The 21,678-nt window shown below is 35.8% G+C and overlaps 1 protein-coding gene across 1 annotated transcript in view; it reads right to left on the bottom strand.

Annotated features, from left to right (window-relative positions):
• Positions 1 to 20,735, bottom strand: part of LOC114356616 (endonuclease/exonuclease/phosphatase family domain-containing protein 1) — a 32,333-nt gene extending 11,598 nt beyond the window's left edge. Inside the window, exons 1-4 of the mRNA XM_028309871.1 lie at positions 20,219 to 20,735; positions 18,703 to 19,384; positions 16,654 to 16,803; positions 7,081 to 7,241 (exon numbers count right to left, since the gene is read on the bottom strand). Coding sequence (XP_028165672.1) covers positions 7,081 to 7,241; positions 16,654 to 16,803; positions 18,703 to 19,384; positions 20,219 to 20,495 — 1,270 coding nt within the window. The 5' untranslated portion in view covers positions 20,496 to 20,735. The remainder of the gene's footprint in view (positions 1 to 7,080; positions 7,242 to 16,653; positions 16,804 to 18,702; positions 19,385 to 20,218) is intronic.
• Positions 20,736 to 21,678: the final 943 nt, after the last annotated feature.

Genomic DNA, 21,678 nt, shown 5'->3' with positions numbered 1-21,678 from the left:
TGTCCGTGTGGAAGTCGAAAATGGTTCTAATAGGATTTTAATAGGTTTTTACGTTTTTAGGGCGTAATAACATATAGGGCGGGTAAATTGCACCACCAGCATATTTCGTAAAGTATTCTTTGAACTCTGTAATTGCAACACTCAACGATAAGCAATTACATTTATTGAATATCGGATATATGATTTTTGCCGTATTTTATTGTGAAAAGTTTTTATTTAATTGTTTTTATGGAACTTTTAACAATATGTGATTGACAATTTTTAAATTTAATCACACAGTGTTTCTAATTTATTAAATGAGAAGATTGAGAAGCGTAAATAAGTGTGGATTACAATTATTAGAAACATTTTTCGGTAGTTACGTTAAGATTTTTTAAAGGTAGTCACCTAGTTAGTTCGTTCGTTCGTTCGTTTCAGCCGAAAGACGTCCACTGCTGGACAAAGGCCTCCCCCAAGGATTTCCACAAAGACCGGTCCTACGCCGCTTGCATCCAGGTACTTCCCGCGACCTTCACCAGATCGTCGGTCCACCTAGTGGGAGGCCTGCCCACGCTACGTCTTCCAGCTCGTGGTCGCCACTCAAGAACTTTCCTGCCCCAGCGGCCATCAGCTCTTCGAGCTATGTGCCCCGCCCACTGCCACTTGATGTTAGCGATTCTGCGGGCTATGTCAGTCACTCTGGTTCTCCTACGGATCTTCTCATTTCTGATTCGATCACGTAGGGAACGCGCCTAGTTAGTTAAATTGTATCATATCATGTTGTACCCAACTTTACCATACAATTTCGAAAATATTTTAGACAATACCTATTTAGTAAATCATATTTTGAGTTTACTTATAATAGCATAATTTAGTTTGCGGGCGACCGCACGCATTTTGTATCAAAAATTAATACAATAAGCTGCACACGCAGGTGCTCGTATATTACCTTGAATTAATAGGCGTGATCCTGTTTTATCGAAATCGTCCCGTTAAGTGTATTTTTTCTCAAAATGTACTAATTCTAGTAAAAAAGTAATTAACTTAATCTTCAGAAAACTATTTCTAAGACATTGGTCTTTAAAAAGTCCTAAGTAAATCTACGAATACTGTACTTACTTTGCAACACTTAAATAATACTTTATCTATACTATTTAGTATTAAGTGAGCATACAAAAAAACTTAATTTAGTAAAATTAGATTTTTTTAACTTAAGCTTAGAATAACTTAAGACCAAATTATCTAAAGAATACTTAACTTGGTTTTGGGTATTCTTAATTTGCTTAAGTAGCGCTCGATGAAGAATATAAAGTCTTAAAGAAAAAAATCTCTATTCTAAGTTAATTTGGTTTTAGCTTAAGTGTAAATTTAGATAGAGTTAAGACAAGTAAGATTTTGCCATTAATACCAATTGCTACTTGGGTCACCAGCGTGAAATCCATTCAGTAGTTTTTGCGTGAAAGAGTAACAAACATACTTCCATCCAGACATCCAAACTTTCGCATTTATATTAGTAGGATGTGATGGTAATCAATAAATCTCAAATCTGTACTATCACATTATAGCGAACGCATATCCCTCCTTTTTAGCTTATCATCTGATTCTAAACATCAACAGTGCATCCACAGGAAATTCTTAGCAAAAATAAAATCAAACAAATCAATTTGTTTACCTTTTGCAGGTAAGTATGCTATTTCTGATCTCATATGTGGGCGGATTTACATTTTTATTTAGTGATTCATGTGCATTGTTAACGTGCATTAACAATTTGGAAACTACAATACAATGGCGTAAAAAAAGGTTAAAAACAATTAGGTACTTACATTAGCTGGCAAGTTTTTTGGAATCTAAGTATTTTTTTGTCTCTTATGTATTAAGGAAGTCAACTCTATAAAGTTAGGGGGACTATAAATAATACGGAAATATTCCCACTTCCCACCTCCAGTTGCAACTCGTCAGCAGGATCTACAGTTTGACCAAGGCCAAGTTTGTCCCAGAGGAAACGTAAACTATCATTAGACAATAAAAATACATAGATACGTAGTATGAGAAAACACATTGTAACAATTTTTAGGCCGAGTGGAAGGCAAGAGAGCACAAGGGTTACCGAGTCCACCATGGTCCAGTGTACTCGCGACGCCTCTGACCGTCAGAAATGGAAGCACATCGCCAGGAGAGCTACCCTCGGAGATGACATCGAACAAACCACCGTGTACCTCGTCAGCGCAACCACGACCACTCACACACAGTTTGACCCGATCGCAGACCGCAGAAGGCATAGTGCGTGGCAAATCCTTAGTGTTTCTACTTCACCTAAAACATTTCTTCTTTCTTGTTCCATTAATGAAAACTAAAATAAAATATTCAGAAAACCCATAATTATTAAAGCAAATACATTTCCCATTGTTGCGTTTGAATAATTAAACAGATAGCAACTTCAATCCTTTATTATCGTCATTAACCGGAACAAAGTGCGACAAGCAAGGACGTTCCTTTTCCATTCGATTTCAGACTCTAATGTCTATAGCTTAGGAACTAATTTTAGAGCTAAACGATATTTAAAATTATACTGTTTGTTTGTGTAGAATCTAGAATCTAAGTGGAAATGAGTCAGTCATTAAACAAAACAATGCACTTCTCAATAATTGAGCTGTCTAGCAAATATTGAGTCATTATTCTGAAATCCGTATTCAGAAATGAAATGAAATCTAGTTTAAGTTATCTCCTATTAACTAGATTTCGATTGAATTTCATATTCTTGAAATATTGAATCTTGGGTTTTTTCAGACACAATATTATTTTAAGGCTTACATTTTATGTAACACGTGCCACGTTGCTTTATAACCACCATTTGAAGCAATAAAGTTATTCAGTCACATTCTACCATTCCTATTGGTCAAGAGGTAATTTGGGGAATCTACAAACTTTATTATTCCAACAGCCAACGACACATCTAGCTAAATAGTGGATATAATTTCCAGAAATTATTACTACTTATAATAATCTCTATTTGCAAAGGAAACTTGCTAGAAATTAGAAACTGAGAAAATATAAAAAAATCTAATCAAAATAGCCCCACTGGGCTTCGAATCCACAACTGCAAGATTTTAAACTAGGCCGACTTAATAATTAGAACTGATATGATAAGATAGGAATAGAAATTCACATTATTCAGAGAAAATGAATGAACAGGTGGTTGATACGAGTATTAGGCAATTTCTAAGATATTTTTAAATTTCAATGGGGCATCCATTGCCAACATTCAGGCGAGAATAGAAGTATGATCTAATGAGTATTGATTCATAAAAATACATAAATTTTATAATGTATTCTTAGCACAAAAGTCTAGCGCTAAAACGTTCTGAATTACTTCTACTATCTAAGAATTTCGAGTAGCTGCCTGTAAGTATTGAAACCATATGTATTGAATACTGCCATTGTTATGATTTATTTTATGTATATGGACCACCTCGTGTGTATTCTATACTGGCTCTAATTGCTATAACAATAAGACCATGCATTCAAAACAAAGTTTTCCAAACACATATTTGGATTATGGAACAGTATACTCAAATGAAAGGACATAAGGTTGAAATTTTAGAAGCAGTGAGGTAATCAATTCACAGTATGCGAATTGAGTCAATTATGTATGAGTGTGTATGATTTCGAATTGTTTTTCATTAGCAAGGACCGAGTTCGATTTACAACTCGTTAGAATATTATTATCTTGCACTCTAGAATGTTAATTGGGGTGTGTGACTTCTTTCTGGAGATCAATTACCTGATTGAGACAGAGAAACAAAAGAAAAATAGAGAAAAGAATAAGACAAAAAGTTACAAAAAGGAAAGGGGAGAGTCCACCGATCGAACACACTTTATTTTATTGCCAAACCATCACGAACGTGTAACGTGTGTAATGTTTTCCTAAAGTGATGGTAGTATTTGGGACGTGTATGTAAAAGTCTGAAAAGGGCCTACATACAAATAAATAATGTGATTTTTTTTCTAAAGTTTAAACCTGTCGGCTACTGACCACAATACCCCCTACCTACTTACTTCATCATTTCAGCCACAAGACATCTATCACTGCTAAAGGACAATAACTTTTGAATTACTTCACAAAATGTCTAGATAACGTTCAATAGCTGCATGCTTGCTAGGAAGTGCTGAATTTAAAACCGCCAAGGTTTGTTCGTTTAAAATAACATGACACAACATGTTCTTACTTCTGGTTTCAGAGCCGATAAAACTGTTGTTTATAAAGGTCAGGAATTTAAGAACTTACACATCAAATGTGTTTCATTTCATTCATTAGTATAATATACTTAGTCGAGTTGATTACAAAATTGTATCGATTCGGTGTTTTCACTATTTACCAATAACATACGAATTGCCCAATCATCATGAAAAACAACACGAAAAACCCTTACAACATAATACAGAAACAAATCAATATACCTAAAGAATATACTGCACCTTACAGCGAGGTGAACTTTATAGCAATAACAATCGTATTACAATGCGATTGGAGCCATTATTCCATGAAACAATACCGTGTTATGTAACGTGGCCTGAAAACAGGCAGGTACTAACACGTGTACCATAATTGAAGTTTATTTGGTGGGTGCAGTACACAGATATAGATATACCTAGATAACGCGAAACCCTTCAAAAAAGAAGAGATTGTTAAAAAAACGGCATGCCCCACTATACATATTAAAACGGATTGACAATGATGATGTGGTTAGTGAATAGGTTTAATGAGTAACAATATTTTTATTAATAACGTATAAAATACTAGCTGTTACTCGCGACTTCGTCCGCGTGGAATTTTCGCAATAAAAAGTAGCCTATGTCCTTTCTCAAGGTCTAGACCATCTGTCTGTATACCACATACAAATCCGTTCAGTAGTTTTGGCGTAAAAGAGTAACAGACAGACAGTTGCTTTCGCATTTATAATATTATTATATATATTATATACATAATAAAATATATAAAGTTAGGATATAGTTAGGATTAGGATACATATAATATTATACATATAATATATTATAGGTATTGATATTATAAATGCGAAAGTAACTCTGAAATTAATGATACAAAAAAAATAATTATGTGTGACAACACTGGCGGCTCGAAAAATGCTCGCGCAGCAACGATGTATTATAATAAGCAATCTGTTTTAGAATTATACATTTTTATTAAAAATTCAATGAAAATATTATCTATTTAAACATTCCGTTTAATATCATTCGTCTGTATATCTCATTAGTCTGTGTATCTCATTCGTCTGTCAGATAATCAATTTCTGTGATCGTAGCGGTGCGTTGTGGGGCAACGGCGGAATCGGCATCTTTGAATCGATTACGATTTCCCGTCACTAAATGTTGGCTGTGACGTCACAGTAGGTATTAAAAAGTCGGCACGCTTGGTTTTAATACAGATCGTGCTACTTGCGTTATCTATGTATATCTATATCTGTGGTGCAGTAGTACCGGGCGTAGTGTGGACTAAATAAGCTTTGTTTCGTTTCAGCCGAATGACGTCCACTGCTGGACAAAGTCCTCCCCCAAGGATTTCCACAACGACCGGTCCTGCGCCGCCCGTATATCCAGGTCGACCTTCAACAGATCGTCGGTTCACCTAGTGGGGGCCGTCTAAGAGAAGATAAATTTTTAAACCAGGCAGATTGATTATAGAATTTTAATCACTCAGGTCAGGTCAGCACAAAGATTTCTCAAGAGAAATTCTCACAAAATTGTTATTGGACAGTTAGAACGAAGTAAAGCCGTCCAGTGCGTGTTTTGCTCTACACAATCAACAAAAAAAATATTGAAACAGGACAAGTCTGGAAAAGTGGATTAAACTTTAAGAAAAGGTACACCATGGACATCTACTCTACTCTTATGGTACAGATAGAACCTGCTATGTTGTACGTCCATTGTGGATATTCAGCCAGTTACAACCAAACCAAGTGTGGTTTCGACCGCGCGGTCACTGAGCATTGGTAATTTGATTAATTGGCTGTCTGTCGCTTTATCTAGATTGTAATACGACATTAATGTTTTAAAAGCTTTTCTAGAAGGAAATTCCTTAATTGTTATGATCACTTGCTACATAGCTTATTTAAATCTGTTATCATCATTGGAGCAAAACAATGATGGGTTTTCCCTAGTTATAAAATAATATGTCTTTTTGACGGTTAAGCTACGCTCGATAGTTTGATCACCAAACTGTAACATCGGTTGCGGATTCGAATCGTGGCTTAGAGCCAGTGTAAGTCGGCTCTGACCAGCCCAAATATCTACATGAGTGTGATATGTATCATGTCATTAATTTGTCGCCATTCTGCCTCATTTGAAGCTAGCACCACCGGCGCATTTACGACCGGCGCTGCGTCGATTTTGCACGAATTCTTTTTGTTTTAACCGCGCGTTATAACGCATTCTTTACAGATTAGCTCAAAACAATCACGGTTAATTTCGATTACTGGAGTTTTTGCCTCTAAATACCTGCAGTTATTTGAATAACAAAACAATGTGTTTTATGACACACTAATTGGAGTTGGCAAACGTGCTAGCATTTACATAAAAATATAAATACAAAGTTTTGTATTCGGCATTTAATGCCGTGTCGTGTATGGTGTTTTACGTGCGTAAAAACAATAAGGTTCCATTACCAAATATGCATAAGGTATATTATAGCTAAGTAGGTAGAATTGAATACAGCTTGTTAGTAGCTTAATTTTTGCTGTAGTTCTCATTGTAATTTACAATCACCTACACTACCCGACAGAGACGCAAGTGGCAATAATGCGGTTATTGCTTAACTATATACCACTGTCATTGGTCCTTCGAGCCGGATTTTATATTAAACTTTTACCCCTTAACTAATTCAAAAATTACACGCTTTGTTGAACGCTTTTTTAAAATGGCATTTCCATACTAAGCGTCACTTTAAAACACTGTTCAACGAGTCATTTTTATTAGTAAGGGGGTAACAAACGTTCGTAACAATTGTTCACTTTTCGTATTAATCCGGCTCGAAGGATCACTTTCTTTTCACGTTTATATTTTAGTTAGATCCAGCAGTTGACTTACCCCGTGACTCCGCAATGTACCGCTCGCCCCGCAGCGCTAGTAATTCGTCGACTAGTCGCTGGACGCCGCTCGCTTCGGTCAGTAGAGACACCTGGTCCAGGTCCAGGTCTTCTATCGTGATGCCCTTATTCGTTGCTTCGAATATGAACCCTAAGTATTGGCTGCAACAAAGAAAATAATCGTAGGTATAAAAAGAATTAGAATCTGTTGAGATGGGGATTCTTGGATGGCTCAAACTTGGAGTGCAAGTGTGGATTTGTTCCCCAGTCGACGAAGGAAGATTTAATGAAGGCTGCTGACAACGCCACTCTTTTGGCGGAGTTTTGGGCTGACACTGTGTAGGTTTGTTGTCGACACTACAAGAAGAAGATTAGAATACGGCCTTCCAAAATATTATAATGTTTTCGGCAGTTGGAGATAGCCAGATAGCCAGAGAATAGCAAGTTCCTCTGTGGTTGAGGTTTCTGGGTAAAAATGTGTATTCTGATTTCACGTAGACTGTGCTTAATGGTCGTTAATACCGCATTAAATAATTACGAAAATCGATCGGCACAGAAAACCGGTTGTATTGAGTTGTTAAATGAATACTTTATTTACAGTACAGTAACTAGCAATTTGTATGGGCGGTACGGCTAATGTACATATAGGCGCTTATACAAAATACCATTCATAAGTAATGTAATGAATGTCTGAAACAATTTTACAGGAGGTTTTATGGGGGGAATGGTGGAATAGAAAAAACACAATTTTTAAGTGAATGAACTGTTCAAGAAAATAAATTCAATATGACTTGCACATAACTACATTTGTTTGTTCAAAGTTAAAACCAGAAAAGGAGTGCATTTATGTAAGTTTAGAGAATTATATCAAAGAGAGTTTTGGGTATAATGATATTCCAAGAAATAAGTTCTAGAAGCAAAATAACATTTTGGCATTATAGACAACATACATTTCACTTTAACATCTAATCTATTTTTAATTTCTACGCAAAGAAAGACCTCTAAGAAGAGGGTATTTTACAATTACCGATGTTACCTACTTATCGTAAAATAACATTTTATGATTCATTTGTTGTGACATTGTATGCGGTCATCATTATTTACTTAGTAAATAAATATTTTTGTTTATCGGTTCCTGTCTTACTCAGTAACCGAGATCACAGAATAATATATCCTATTGTATGACGAACTTCTTTTATAGTAACTTTTATGTATGATGACTACATGCCATAATCTCTTATGTACATGATAGTAATATCACATCATGTTCATAATGAAATAGAAATATTTATTTGTCTTTGAATAGGGTGTACAGAAGGTCGAAAATAACAAAATATGATCACCTATCCAGCCATCAACAATAGCATGCAAATATATCGAAGAAATATTACATATAATTATTACGGTATTACTTTTTGCTGATTATTCCCTATAGCTTAAAAATTCTTGGAGAGAGTAGAATAATCGCGCGACAAGCCACTTTTGCAATGTGGTCTTAAACTGATTAAAGGACAGTTCTTTAATATCTTGAGGAAGTTTATTATAGATTTGGACACACATGCAGAAACAGTTTTTTTGAATACGAGTACTTTTAGGGATGAACTCAAGGACTAGTCTATTGCAATTCCTAGTATTACCAGGCCTCCGTCACTCGCCTATGCCGGCCGAGATAATTACCTACAGCGCGCGACAACTTCAAGTTGCAAATCAGTCCGGGCCGCCACGCGCCTGTTTGGACACGCGTATCTATACACGCTCGGTCGATCATAGTCGCAATCAAGGTTTATTGTTCCAACAGCACTGTTATTCTTCTTTAATGAAAAATTGTAATATTTAGGAATAATAATTAACTGTAGTGATTTAAATAATAAATAAAAAAACTACACTTTTTAAATAATAAATTATTTTGAAATACTTATGACAAAAAATATAGTTTTTAAACAATTATTTTAGCTAATAAAAACATTAACTTTACTTCACCGTGTCTATTTTCCGACACTACACCTTTTAAAACTGTTTGTTTAATTTCGAATTATCGCAACACTGAAGTTTATTAATAGGTACTTTAGAGATGGTACGATTATACAAACTCCACTAGATTAAAGTTTTCTAATCGTAAATACAATATTTGCTTCTTAAAATTAAGTTTTTATTTATTTTACTTTGCTCATACAACCCTGACGCTTGAGCGGTGACGTAGATCAATTCTAAACACAAAAAAAATGCGCTCTTGTGAGCGTAGTAGTAAGGTGCGATTTCGAATGCACCATGTGCGTTGGATATTTTGCATTATTATTATTACCGTTAAAATGTCGGCATCTGATCCTACACAAAGGAGTGCAATTTCTGTTGCTACTATTATGTATTCTGTGGTATTACGTGGGAAAACGTCTTTGGCTTTTTTGAAAAGATAAGGGTTTTGTTTAACTAGTTTTGCAGCTTCAAGTATACATATACAGGGTGTTAGGTAAATGGGTATATGAGCCGACACTAGCCCATGTAAACATGGTCATATAAATGGTATGGTGAAGTCAGAAAATCGATATCTTCATTTTAATTATTTTAATTTTCATACAAATCGGATTTTATAAAATTTATTTTGTATGAAAATTAAAAAAAATAAAATGATAATATCAAATATCTAACTTCACCATACCATTTATATGACCATGTTAACATGGGCTAGTGTCGGCTCATATACCCATTTACCTAACACCCTGTATAGACAGGGTAATGGTAGGATGTTCAAAGACTTGAATAGTGGCTTACATGAATGGTCCGGTGCTATACCACATTTTGCCCTAACACATTTTTTTTTGAGCTATAAATGCCCTTTGCAAATCAGTACTGTTTCCCCAGATAATCAGCCCATAACGAAGCACTGATTCGACATATGCAAAATAGGCTGTGAGAGCTGTTGTCCTTGTTGCTGTTTTTACTAATTTGTACAGAACAAATGAAAATCTGTTAATTTTATTACAAACCTTGTCTACATGTTGTTTCCAATTTAATTTATTATCTATTTCTATACCCAGAAATCTAACACTATTTGCATGTTTGAGTACTTGTCCCTGATAACTTATGTTCATATTTTGTATAGAATTATTAAAATTTATGTAACATGTTTTGTCAATATTTGTTTTTAAATTATAAGAATTTAGCCAGTTAACAATTGTCATTAATGTTTTATTTATGTCATATTCGTGGTCAAGTATATTACATTTTTTATTCGTTGTCACTATCACTGATATGTCATCAGCAAAAAGAATACATTTATGGTCAATACAGTATGGGAGGTCATTAATATAGACTAGAAATAGCAGCGGGCCTAATATACTACCTTGTGGCACTCCAAATTTGTTAGTTTTGAATTCTGATCTATGAGCCTGAATAGTTTTATTATTATTCAGTTGAGTAATTTCAACCGACTGGAATCTGTCATTTAGGTATGTCATAATAATGAAATTTTATTACATTAGGTAAAATTTATTACATTAGGTAAATTTTTATGACATTAGGTATGTCATAAAAATAAAATGCAGTTTATCTTATAATTTCTAATGCAACTGGTTATCAGAAATAGTTCTTGCCCTGTCAGTTTTCGTGCGTGCAACAAATAAAAAATAAGTAGGTACTTAGGAACCTAAACACTTCATAAAAAAATCGAGTAACAGACAACCAATACTTCGAAGGCACAATCTCTAAATACTTAATTACTTATAGTTGGACCGAAATCAGTTCAGTTGGGCCCGATTCTAATTTGTATGAAGAATCGGCCCAATACCAAATCGGCGTAATGTGCGCACTTCCATGTTCATTCATACTCAACAGCCCGACCAAACTATCGGCCGACAAAAAGTCTGTGGTTTGCGGGGAGTCTAACCTGTCCAAATAAAGGAGTGGGTTAACCACTATAGTCCATCCAGTGACGTGGGGGTTTGAACTACCGACTCTCGAATCGGCAATCTGACACAAAACGGTTATCGTGCCAAAAAGTCAAACAGATGGAGCTGTCATCTTTCAGACAGTGTTTAACTAAGTCTACTACTTCGTTCATCTTTGTTTTATTAACGATTACACTGCAGTTATTTGTCCAGACGGGTCGATGCGACAATCTCTCGCAAAATAACAGCTGTTCGCGTTATCTGCTAACGCGGGCAGTTAATTTGATACTAGAGCCTTATCAGGAGATAACTGACACAGTTGCTTTAAGTAGCTTTTAAAATTAGTGTGCATTTTACACGTGCAATGGCGCTAATGATATGAATGAATAATTGTCAGTGCTGGTATAATTTGGAGTTCTGGAATTCCGCTGTTCAACTCCTGAACACACAATGCAATCAAGCTGAAGTAGGTATAAGATCTGTGCGAACCTGCATCATCTCAATTTTCCATCAAAGAAATATAGTTTCGTGCATAATTTTAAACGTATTACGGTTGCGTTAAATATACCTACTTGTAGAGACAAGTTTAGTATCCACAATAAAAACATAACAAGTACATAAAAACCAGAATACATTTAGCCGTGAAGTCATATAAAAAGCCGGAAAATCACTACATTTCCTGTACACAGTAGCGGAACAATGATTGAAGTGCATTTGTAACAAAATAAGGAAAACTATTTATACACCTATGCCGTAATTTGGATCTGGTGACGATGACAATGATTTCTCCGATTCTATTATTAAACATACTGATATCATTTCTTTTAACATAGTATCTTCTTACATAAAATATTAGGTGTTTTTCCACTGCCCGCTGTGGCAATGGAGCGTCATAATGCATGTAATGACACGTTTATGGTCTAGTGAAAAAGTGTCCCCCATTTTTCCGAGCCATCGCCGGTAACCGCTAATGGAACGTCCGATGACAAGCCAAAAAGTCGTTGCTTTCAGGCGACGGAAACTCATATTATAGTAAGTACCTATGTATGCTATGAACTAGCTGACCCAGTGAACTTCGTATTCGTTCATTAGTAATGTAGGATTCCAATGGTGAAAGAATTTTTCAAATCAATTTGAAAATTATAAATTACTTGAAAAAATCGAACTGCCTAAGGCGGGAATTGAACCCACGACCACAACCACGACTTTCCGCTTGCCGGGCGACTGCTCTTCCAACTGCTTTTTTAAATCAGTCTAGTAGTTTTGAAGTCTTCTACCCACCAGAATGATAGGAAACATGGCTTAGATTTCAATGGAGGATTTGGCCAACATTTTCCATGCGGGGTTTGGGATGCATGTGTGTCTTTAAGGCCCAGAACACATGGTGAAACGCAATTGCAACGAAATTGCAACTTCTAGTTACTTTTGAGTTGCATCTAAGTTTCTGCCATAGATTCCGTTGAGAGACCACACGTGACGCGACCATTTCAAACCGGTTTCAAGCTGGTGTTTTCTGGGCCTTAGTCAGGGGTTAGTTAGGGGTCCTAATTCTAGTCTTAGCTACCAACGGCTTTTATACTTAGAGTGTTGGCGACAGACCTCTTTTAGATTTATTTATTTTTTATTATATTTTACTTTTCTATTTTTGTATTTATGTTTAGAATGTTTGAATTTTCTATTGTTTTTGTTTGATATTGTTTCTTGACAATATGGCAGTGTTTCGATTTTACTTGATGAGAAAAGTGCTCTTTTGTGCAATATAAAGTTTAGTGAAGTGTTATTGTGAGTTTCATTCATTAGTAGCCCTGCCCTGCTCCCTCATAGTCCACAACCATCGTTTACATAGAGGAAACATAATTTTTAATTGGATTATGTCTTCCTGGCTTAGCCCGTAACGGTGCGCCCTGCCGGCCTTCTTTCTAGGGACTGGTGGCATCGGATACGAGCGGCTAGCGGTGATTTGAGTCGTCTTAGTATTTAGTATTCCGACCGTATTTGTTACTGCCGTTTCCGCTTCTATGTACTTTCATGGCACACCTCCGTGGTCTAGTGGATTGCAGCGGTGGTGGGTTCGCTTCTCAGTCAAATTAATGAGGAAAACACTGTCTATGTACGTAACGCATTTATTGCTTTATTATATTATACCTGCCGAATCAATAACTGCTGAATGGTAAGATGCTTTTTCCAGTAGAATTTCTAAACGATAGTACATAAGCCGTAACTTGGCAATTTCCGCACTTATTCAAACGATTCAGAAGAATGAACGAAAAGCAAAGTAAGTAAATTCAGAATTATTTCTTAACCGGAATTAGTTAGCTGACATAACGAACTAAACAAGGTCAGAAACACCTAAACAGTGGCGTAGCGTGGCTTTTCGCCGCCCGGGGCCGTCCGGAAATCCGCCGCCCTTTATTTTAATTATAAATATTTTAAAGTTTAAATATTATATTGAATGGACTTCAGGTACACTATTCACCTTATTTGTTGAAAGTCAAAATAAACTACCACGCACTGCTTCAGAAGGAAAATACATTAAAGAGAAGCAATTGCTTGAAACCCACAGGAAGTTTGATTTTCTTAAATAGCTCAGCTTTATTATGTAACACTAGGACCCGGTGTATAACAATAAACAATAATAACAAGTATTAAAGTATTTATTTGTCAATTGAGAGTTATTATCTTAATATATAGTGCTCATTGAACTTAGAAGGAACAACATGTGCTTAATACACTCAGCGGCAGGGAATTTGGCCCAAGCCTAAACACCCAGATATGAGGCCAAATAGGTGTTGTATACCTAAGTTTCGTGTGACATGTTAACAGAACATTTGTTATTGTTAATTTAAGAGGCTAGATTAATAAAAAAAAATACGTCTGTTTAACTTTTTTGACTCTAGAAACGCATTTCGTTGTTGGAGCGTAAAGAGTACGGGTAAGTTTAAATTCGATATTAAATGTTTGTAAGGGTTTGGCGTTTTGTTTTTGTTTTTAAATTAATTTTAGGGTTATTCTCGTTTCCATAATTTATCTAGCCACTTAAATTACATACAACACCTATTTGGCCTCATATCTGGGTGTTTAGGCTTGGGCCAAATTTCGTGCCGCTGAGTGTATTATTAAGGGTTGTACACTTGTACCCTAGCTAACCGAAGTAAATACTACATCGAAGTAACTATGTACAATTGTACACCCTAGCTAACCAGCGCCACCATATTTTTTCTTGGTTACTTTTGTTATATTTAGACCGAAATTAAAAAAGTGGTTTGAAAAATGTATAATATGTATCGAAGCTATTTTTTAAAATAATTTGTTTGAATTCATTAGATATTTGCAGCATGTTACAGATTTAATTACTGCTAAAAGTTACCATTTTAGCTAATTTTGAATTTCGAACTTGCAGAATATAATAAATACACGGTTTTAAAAGTAGCTTAGATATGGCTTTAACTATTTACAAACCACTTTTTTATTTCGGTTTGTAACAAGAGAAATCACGAAAGATTATCTGTGGCGCAAGTTTTAGAGGGGTAAGTAGCGGCCGAGCGAGCCAGTCGCGCGCCGACCAAGCGATTATCGTCCTCTCTTGCGCACACGTCTTGTGCGTTTCGTTTCGCTTTATCGGTACGTAACATATTACGACGCGATTTGGAATAACTTTTTTTTCTTGTTCATGCAATGTTTTTTTTTTATCCGCCGCCCCCTTTCATATGCCGCCCGGGGCCATGGCCCCCCCTGCCCCCCCCAAGCTACGCCACTGCACCTAAAGATATCTAGACATGTTACGTCATTAAAAATCGTCTTCGTCAAGGCTCACATGATTTAAAATGGCACTTTCGATCGATGAGAATATAAGAACAGAATACAATGATGTGTACGAAACGGTTATTTCAACTGAAATCGTCTCATGTGATTATAATATGATGCCCAATCAAAACAGCAGGAGCTGTTGTTTATTTATACTTTCGCGCTTCCCACACTTGAAAGAGTAAAATAATCTTAACATGGATATTTTAGAAACAATTCGCTGTATAGGGTGCTTGTTAGTTAACTAACATACAGTACTGCATTATCTTCAATGATCGTAGATAAAATCTGTACAATCAATAATTGAAATTTTCTATTACACCTCGTTTACCTCGTTTAAGTACCAATTCTTGAAAACTAATCGCCAAAAACGAAAATATCGTCAATTTACATTGTAACATTCGAGGTATTGTATGTGTAAGCCATACAAGTGATAATTAACTTAGACTTGTCTACCATACTCTTTCTTAGTCAGAATCTAGACAAGAAAACATCATCATGATTACATATCGCTGTAAACGCTATCGCAGTAATAAAGAAACAAAAAACAATTAAGTAATTATCATAAAACCTATTTCAATAACATTCGCGTTATGTAAAGTTTAATCACATCTCGTTGTTCGATGCGTGAATTTTTCTGCTACCTTGACCCTAGTATAGGTTTTTTGTCGTGACTTCCTCTGCGTGAATTCAGTTTGTCACAAAAATATTTATCTCTTAACTTATCAAAAAGATAGTCGTGAATTCTCGGAAAAAAAGTATTTCATCATCTCATCTCTCTTTTTATTACAAGCTTTTTACAAGCTTTATATTGACTTCACTTGTTAGTATGTGTGGGACAAATCTTGCAACTGAATTTAAGACCAGTTCTCCTCAACCAATTGAGCTGAAATTTGGTACACTTATGTAAGTACGATGACAATGCAATATTATGGTACCATTGAGCTCGTCTGATGATGGAGTCGGGAGGTGGCCATAGGAACTCCTAAACAAAACAGCGGAAACTCATCGAGTTTGGATTCGTTGGATTTGTCTTTTCGAGCACTTTAGTGTTAGATAATGTCCAGGGTCCTGAGATTAAGATATAACTAAAAAGTGTAAATTAAAATTATAATAAAAATAAACTTTTTTAAAAACAAGCTTTTATTCTGAATTTCGAAAGCTTGTAGCGCAAACAGAGAAAAAGAGGAATAAATTCCATGCGCGATACAAGCTTTCGAAATTCAGAATAAATGCTTGTTTTTAAAAAAGTATATTTTTATTATAATTTTATTTTAAATTCATATTCATGAATTTGGAAACATCGAAACTTTATTTTATTTGGGACGAAAGGCAGGAAAATAAATAGAATTAATAAATGAGGTCACGCGACACCAATCGCCACAAAAAGTCGTGGTCAAGTGTTTACATGCCATATCAGTCGCTTGTTTGGTTGATCGAACATTTCAATATCATTTCCAGTAATAATAGACGTGTAATAGATTTTCGTAAAGGTAGCAAGTTTCGTAAAGGTAGTAGAAGCAGGAAGAATCTGGATGCAGGCCACTAGTAATTGGCCAATCTGAAAATATTGGGAGAGGCCTATATTCAGCAATGGATGTCCTAAACGAAACTATTCCTACCTCTCGTTCCCACCGCTGTGCAACTTCTGTGCAGTCAGGATCTATAGCTTGACTGCCAAAAAATCCCAACCAGTGAAAGTCAAGTTTGTCTCGGGGAAAATTAAAATGTCATTGGACTCGCAAGGAAATTTTTCAGAACATAGGAGGAGTTCGAAGTTAAGGTTCAACTTCGCAATTCCAATGGATGTCCTGTGGCTGAAATGACGATGATAATGGATTATGATGATGATAATGAATTTTCTGCGAGATAAGAAGGTTACTTACTTGTCTAGCCTTTCAGATAAGCAGTACTGCCAGTGCGCACTATTGCTTCTCCACTCGCGCACGCGCCGTAATACTGGAGAGTTCAGTTCATCGCATATCATCTTTAAGGCCGCCTCCTCTAACACGTCTTGTATGGCTATTATCGATAGTCTGCAACAAGACGAAGATTGTAAATAGGTTGTACTTTTATAGATTGTTTCATCCACGAAGACGCGCTCCACCAATTTTTGGTCGAGGGAAGCGCGGGGTGCGGGGCGTTTGATCCGAGCAATCCAATTGTAGTATGCGTGTGCACTCATGGATAATTTAGCGTGTACCGATAACACTCAAATATTAGCGGAAGAATGGTGGGGCGCGTCTTCGTGGATGAAAAAATATATACCTTATTTTTCAGAGCACAAAGCTCGTAGAAATGATGGCCGTTGTTGGGACAAAAAGTTCTCAAGCTGCGACCACGGGCCGGGAAATCGGAATCGGAAAACGTTATACATCTATAGCTATGTGCATTATGCAGGCTTTCTACTCGGTGGACTGACCATCTAGTGAAGGTCGCGGAAGCCACCTGAATGTGGACAGCGAAGGACCGGTCCTTGTGGAAATCCTATGGGAAGGCTTTGTCAAGCAGTGGTCGCCTTTTGGATAAAATGAACTTTCTTATTTCATATAGTTTGGCTATATGAAATAAGAAAGTTCATTTTTATCAATAGAGTGCATAAGAGGATTTTTTATCAGATTCTGAATAAATAAAACCTGAACTCTGACATGAAATTGAACCTAAAGTAATACCCACAATGTGAGACTGTTGATAAGAAATAAAAATAATACGATAAAAGATAAAACAGCAGTTTGATAGGTACTATCAATTTATTTCTGAGAACAACGATTTGCATTGATATGATAAATATCCTCTATATTAGAGCACCAGATAATTATGCAGGTTTGCTGTATTTATGGCCATAAAATTGTATAAAATCTTTGATTATTACATTAGCATTAAATTGTTTAAAAAGCTAATGAGTTATTTCTGGTATGGGAAATGTATGATGCAAATGTGTTCAACTCAACACTGCAATGGCAATGTTATCATAAAATATTTTAACTATGAAATAAATATTTTAATGACATAACAATATTAATTGTAACATTACGATAGTCTGGTAAAGCCTGACCAGGAACATAAAAACCCTGGCATAGAGGCGCTTCAATTGCATTTGATAGTGCAACACTGAGTACAGTCGTACCTGTGTTAAATTAATAGGCTAACTTTATGTATCAGGATTCAGGATTACGGGCTAATTTGATATTTTCATAAATTAACGAAAAAATATTATTATAGGTAACCTGATTTTAATAAATTAAATGAAACCATCAACCGAGCTAGTAGATTTATTTTATTATTCATCAATAATCAAATTCAGAACTTGAATATTCAACTGCAATGTCTGCTCATGAACTCTTCAAACTCGGTACTTCTTTCCCAATCCTATAAAATTCAACACTTAGAAAGTGACAAAATTTTTAAAATAGGTAGTTGAAACAAACCACAGCTAATTTTCATAGTGGACTGTACTATACGATAAACATGTCAGTCAATTTGACAACCTTTGTCGGAAACATTATTCAATGAAAATATTGTCCGAACCCTTAGTATAGAAATACTGTTCTGTACGAAGAGAACTTCGACAAATACTTTAACACATTGTGAACCACTTTTCTTTCACGACTATAAAAATATTTTAGCAATTCAATTCATAAAACCAATTGCGCACATTTAAAATAAAGTTTGTTTACACTTTGACAGCAATAGACTGACATGCAAGGTGACATGTCAATGAAGTTTTCAGTTACTGTTGCCATTAAAAGAAATTAGTACCATTAGTTTTCCGCAACATGGCGAGGGTTTTTATGTTCCTGGTCAGGCTATAATTAGCAAGTACTCATTGAATTAGTCCAAATACATTTGATTTTGATTACTTTTATACTGGTCTTTATGCACTCTCCTCTATGCCTTTAACATAAAAAAACAATATAAAAATAAAAAGAACTCACTTGTTTTCCAAAATAGTCCTACACACCACTTCCCTGACTCCTGGATTAGTAATTTTATCTACGCTCAGCTGGTGCAGGTTCCATGAAGCGAGACGGCAACACTTCACACCGTCCCTCTCATACGTGAACACTTCTTCGACCACAGGCCTATGTGAATACGCCGAGAGTAAATCTAATATATCATTCACAGGAGCCGCAGCAAACCCGTTTGGTAACGTCACTAAAAACTTTGTTGGCATTGATAAACTCTTTCTATGCGGTGTCTTCGGGGTGCTTGTAGCCCCATAAGATAAAGATTCGTTTATTGACGGATCTCTCCATCCGTTGGCGTAGCCATTTAACTGTTGTGCACTTTCGCATTTACGTGGTTCCAGACTCAAGTGTTGCTTCACTGTGCTCAACCTCACAATGTCCATTCCTCGGACTTTTATTAAATCGTCTAAGGATTTGAATGGGCCTTTTTTGTTGCGGTAGTCGACGATATTAGCTGCTAGCTCTTGATTGAGGCCAGGTACGCACTGCAGTTGGAATACACTGGAGGAGTTGACGGAACAGAGTTTGCTTTCGTTGTTGAGACGGACACTGTCTAAGGAATGAGTGCAGGAACTTGCTCTGGACAGCTGTCTCCGAGTGTTCGTGCATATCTCTGGTCTTAACAACTCCAGTTTTTCAGCTCCAATACCTAAAATGTATTTGTTAGTTTAAAATCTAATTGAAACAAACCAAAAACTAAATGATGAAAAGAATTCACTTCATCTGCTTATAGTTTTTAAAGACTAATCGCATGATAAAACCACAAAACAAAACAAAAATTGAAACAAAAAAAAATACAAAGTAACCTATTGTAATTCTCTCCTTTTTACTACCAATTTAAGTGTATTCTAAAGACTGCTATTAGACAGTAATCTTATTTTTTAAGGCTGTGAAATAATTATTTTTGACTGTAGCTTTCAATGAACTTGCCACTCAAAAGGTTTGTATATTAAAATTATTATATTCAAATCTTGTAAAAATTGTATATGGCAGGCAATCAGAAGTTTTATACCAAGTTCCAAGGTGAATACCAATATTTGTGTTGTTTGTAAACAAAAACAGTGCTAGCAACAAACTATGTATCATGTTAGTTTAATATTTAACTATACCTGCTAAATATCTAATTGAAACTAAAATGACTTTAATTGGACTATAATTATGTGGTTCTTAACAACTGAAGTCAATTATTGTGTCAGCCTTGTTTGACTGGTTTATGTTGTCCATAATTATGTTTAAATTATTAATTAAGCAGCGCCTATTTGTTAAGCAATATTAAATAATAATATAAATTATCTAGAGCTAGATAAATCTACTTTCTAGCCACAAATTGATATCTTTGTTTTGTCATAACAAGGCTTGCATCTGTGAGTTATTATCAAGTAGGTAGCAACTCTGATTTGAGTCAGATTGATTATATTATCATCGTGATCTAGTAAACACAAAGACAGACACGTAATCATTTGCGAATAGATCAGTTAGGTACCTGAGACGAGAGCGAGGTCGTCAACTCGCTTGAAGCGGCCGATCATCTGCCGGTGGCGGACGATCTCCCGCGCCAGCTGCCGGTTCACCCCTGGCAACGTCATCAACTGCTCCTCCGTCGCCGTGTTCACGTTCATCAACTCAGGGTACTCCTCAGACGGCGGCAAACTAAACGTATGACTCAAACTAGACTTGTTCAACTTGTTCTTCCTCACGAAACCCCTGAACGACCTCTGCCGGCCGCTCTTACTCCTCACCGAACTCGGACTTTGCCCCATATTATCACTCGAAATCAACTATCGATCATAACACCAACAATTTCACTGGAGACATGAAAAAACTAATTATAGATTATCACGCCACGCACAGTATAACCCGCGATTATATAATTTACACACGAGCTGAACTTAATCACCTCCTGTTGCACTCATCACGTTTTTTCCTAACAATACAATTTAAATCGGTCACAAAATAAAAACTACTGAAAGCAGCCAACACAGCTTCCCTCCATCACCGAATCCGCCACAATGACAAATGTCAATGACATGACAGCCAAATGTCACATTGACGGTTACACTGACAGCTGTAAATTACATCTTTTATAAAAAATCAGCAAAGGAATACTTTACTATACCGATTCAAGATTTTATAAAAATAAACTACTATAATAGTACGAAAAAGTTGAGCAGCGAGTATTCTACCACTAAGTTACTACGATAATCAGTAATTTATCTTGTTATAGGTATCTAGAAAAAAATATAATCACTGATTACATTGTGGAAATCCTTGGGGGAGAACTTTGTCCAGCAGTGGACGTCTTTCGGCTGAAACGAACGAACACTGAACAAAGGGCAACTTCCGTCTTCCAATCCATTCGTCGGCCTCGATGAGTATTGCCAACATCAAAAAAGAACAAGAGATCATAGAGCAAAGTAAGAAGAGATTATCCATGAGAGAAGTGAGAGAACAGAGAAACTATCCCGATGATCCCGATTTCAACTTTATAAAAATCTGCAGTTCTTCTGATTTCGGAATATATTTAGTAAATATTTATGACTTGGAAAGATACAGCATTGGTTCGAAGATATGAAAAAATAACAAGACCATCTTGATCAGAACAGTTTGGTTGATAATTTATTTGAATAATTCTCTGTACAATGTCGCCAAAAAGCTTAGAATTAATAAACCTCTAACATTGTAGGCTACAATATAACGTTTAGGCAAATAACACTGCGTTACCTTTGTAAAGAAACACTATTTACAGAGGCGAGTGTGGAAGTTGAAGTGAACTGTGCCTGTAGACAATGTAACTTCGCAACGAAGCGAAAGTTCGTTTCACTTTCATAACGGGCACCAAAATGTGGTTATCGAATGCGATTTTGATATACTTAGTACGTTTACGTTGGCCCAGATGGCGCTATACTAACTTAGCGGAGTGGCAAAGACAAACATTATTCCGCA

Source organism: Ostrinia furnacalis, unplaced genomic scaffold (genome assembly GCF_004193835.3).
Source record: "Ostrinia furnacalis isolate ACB-3 unplaced genomic scaffold, ASM419383v2 OfSCF2838, whole genome shotgun sequence".
In the NCBI taxonomy this organism is placed as follows: Eukaryota; Metazoa; Arthropoda; class Insecta; order Lepidoptera; family Crambidae; genus Ostrinia; species Ostrinia furnacalis.
This window is presented reverse-complemented; position numbering and strand designations above follow the sequence as displayed.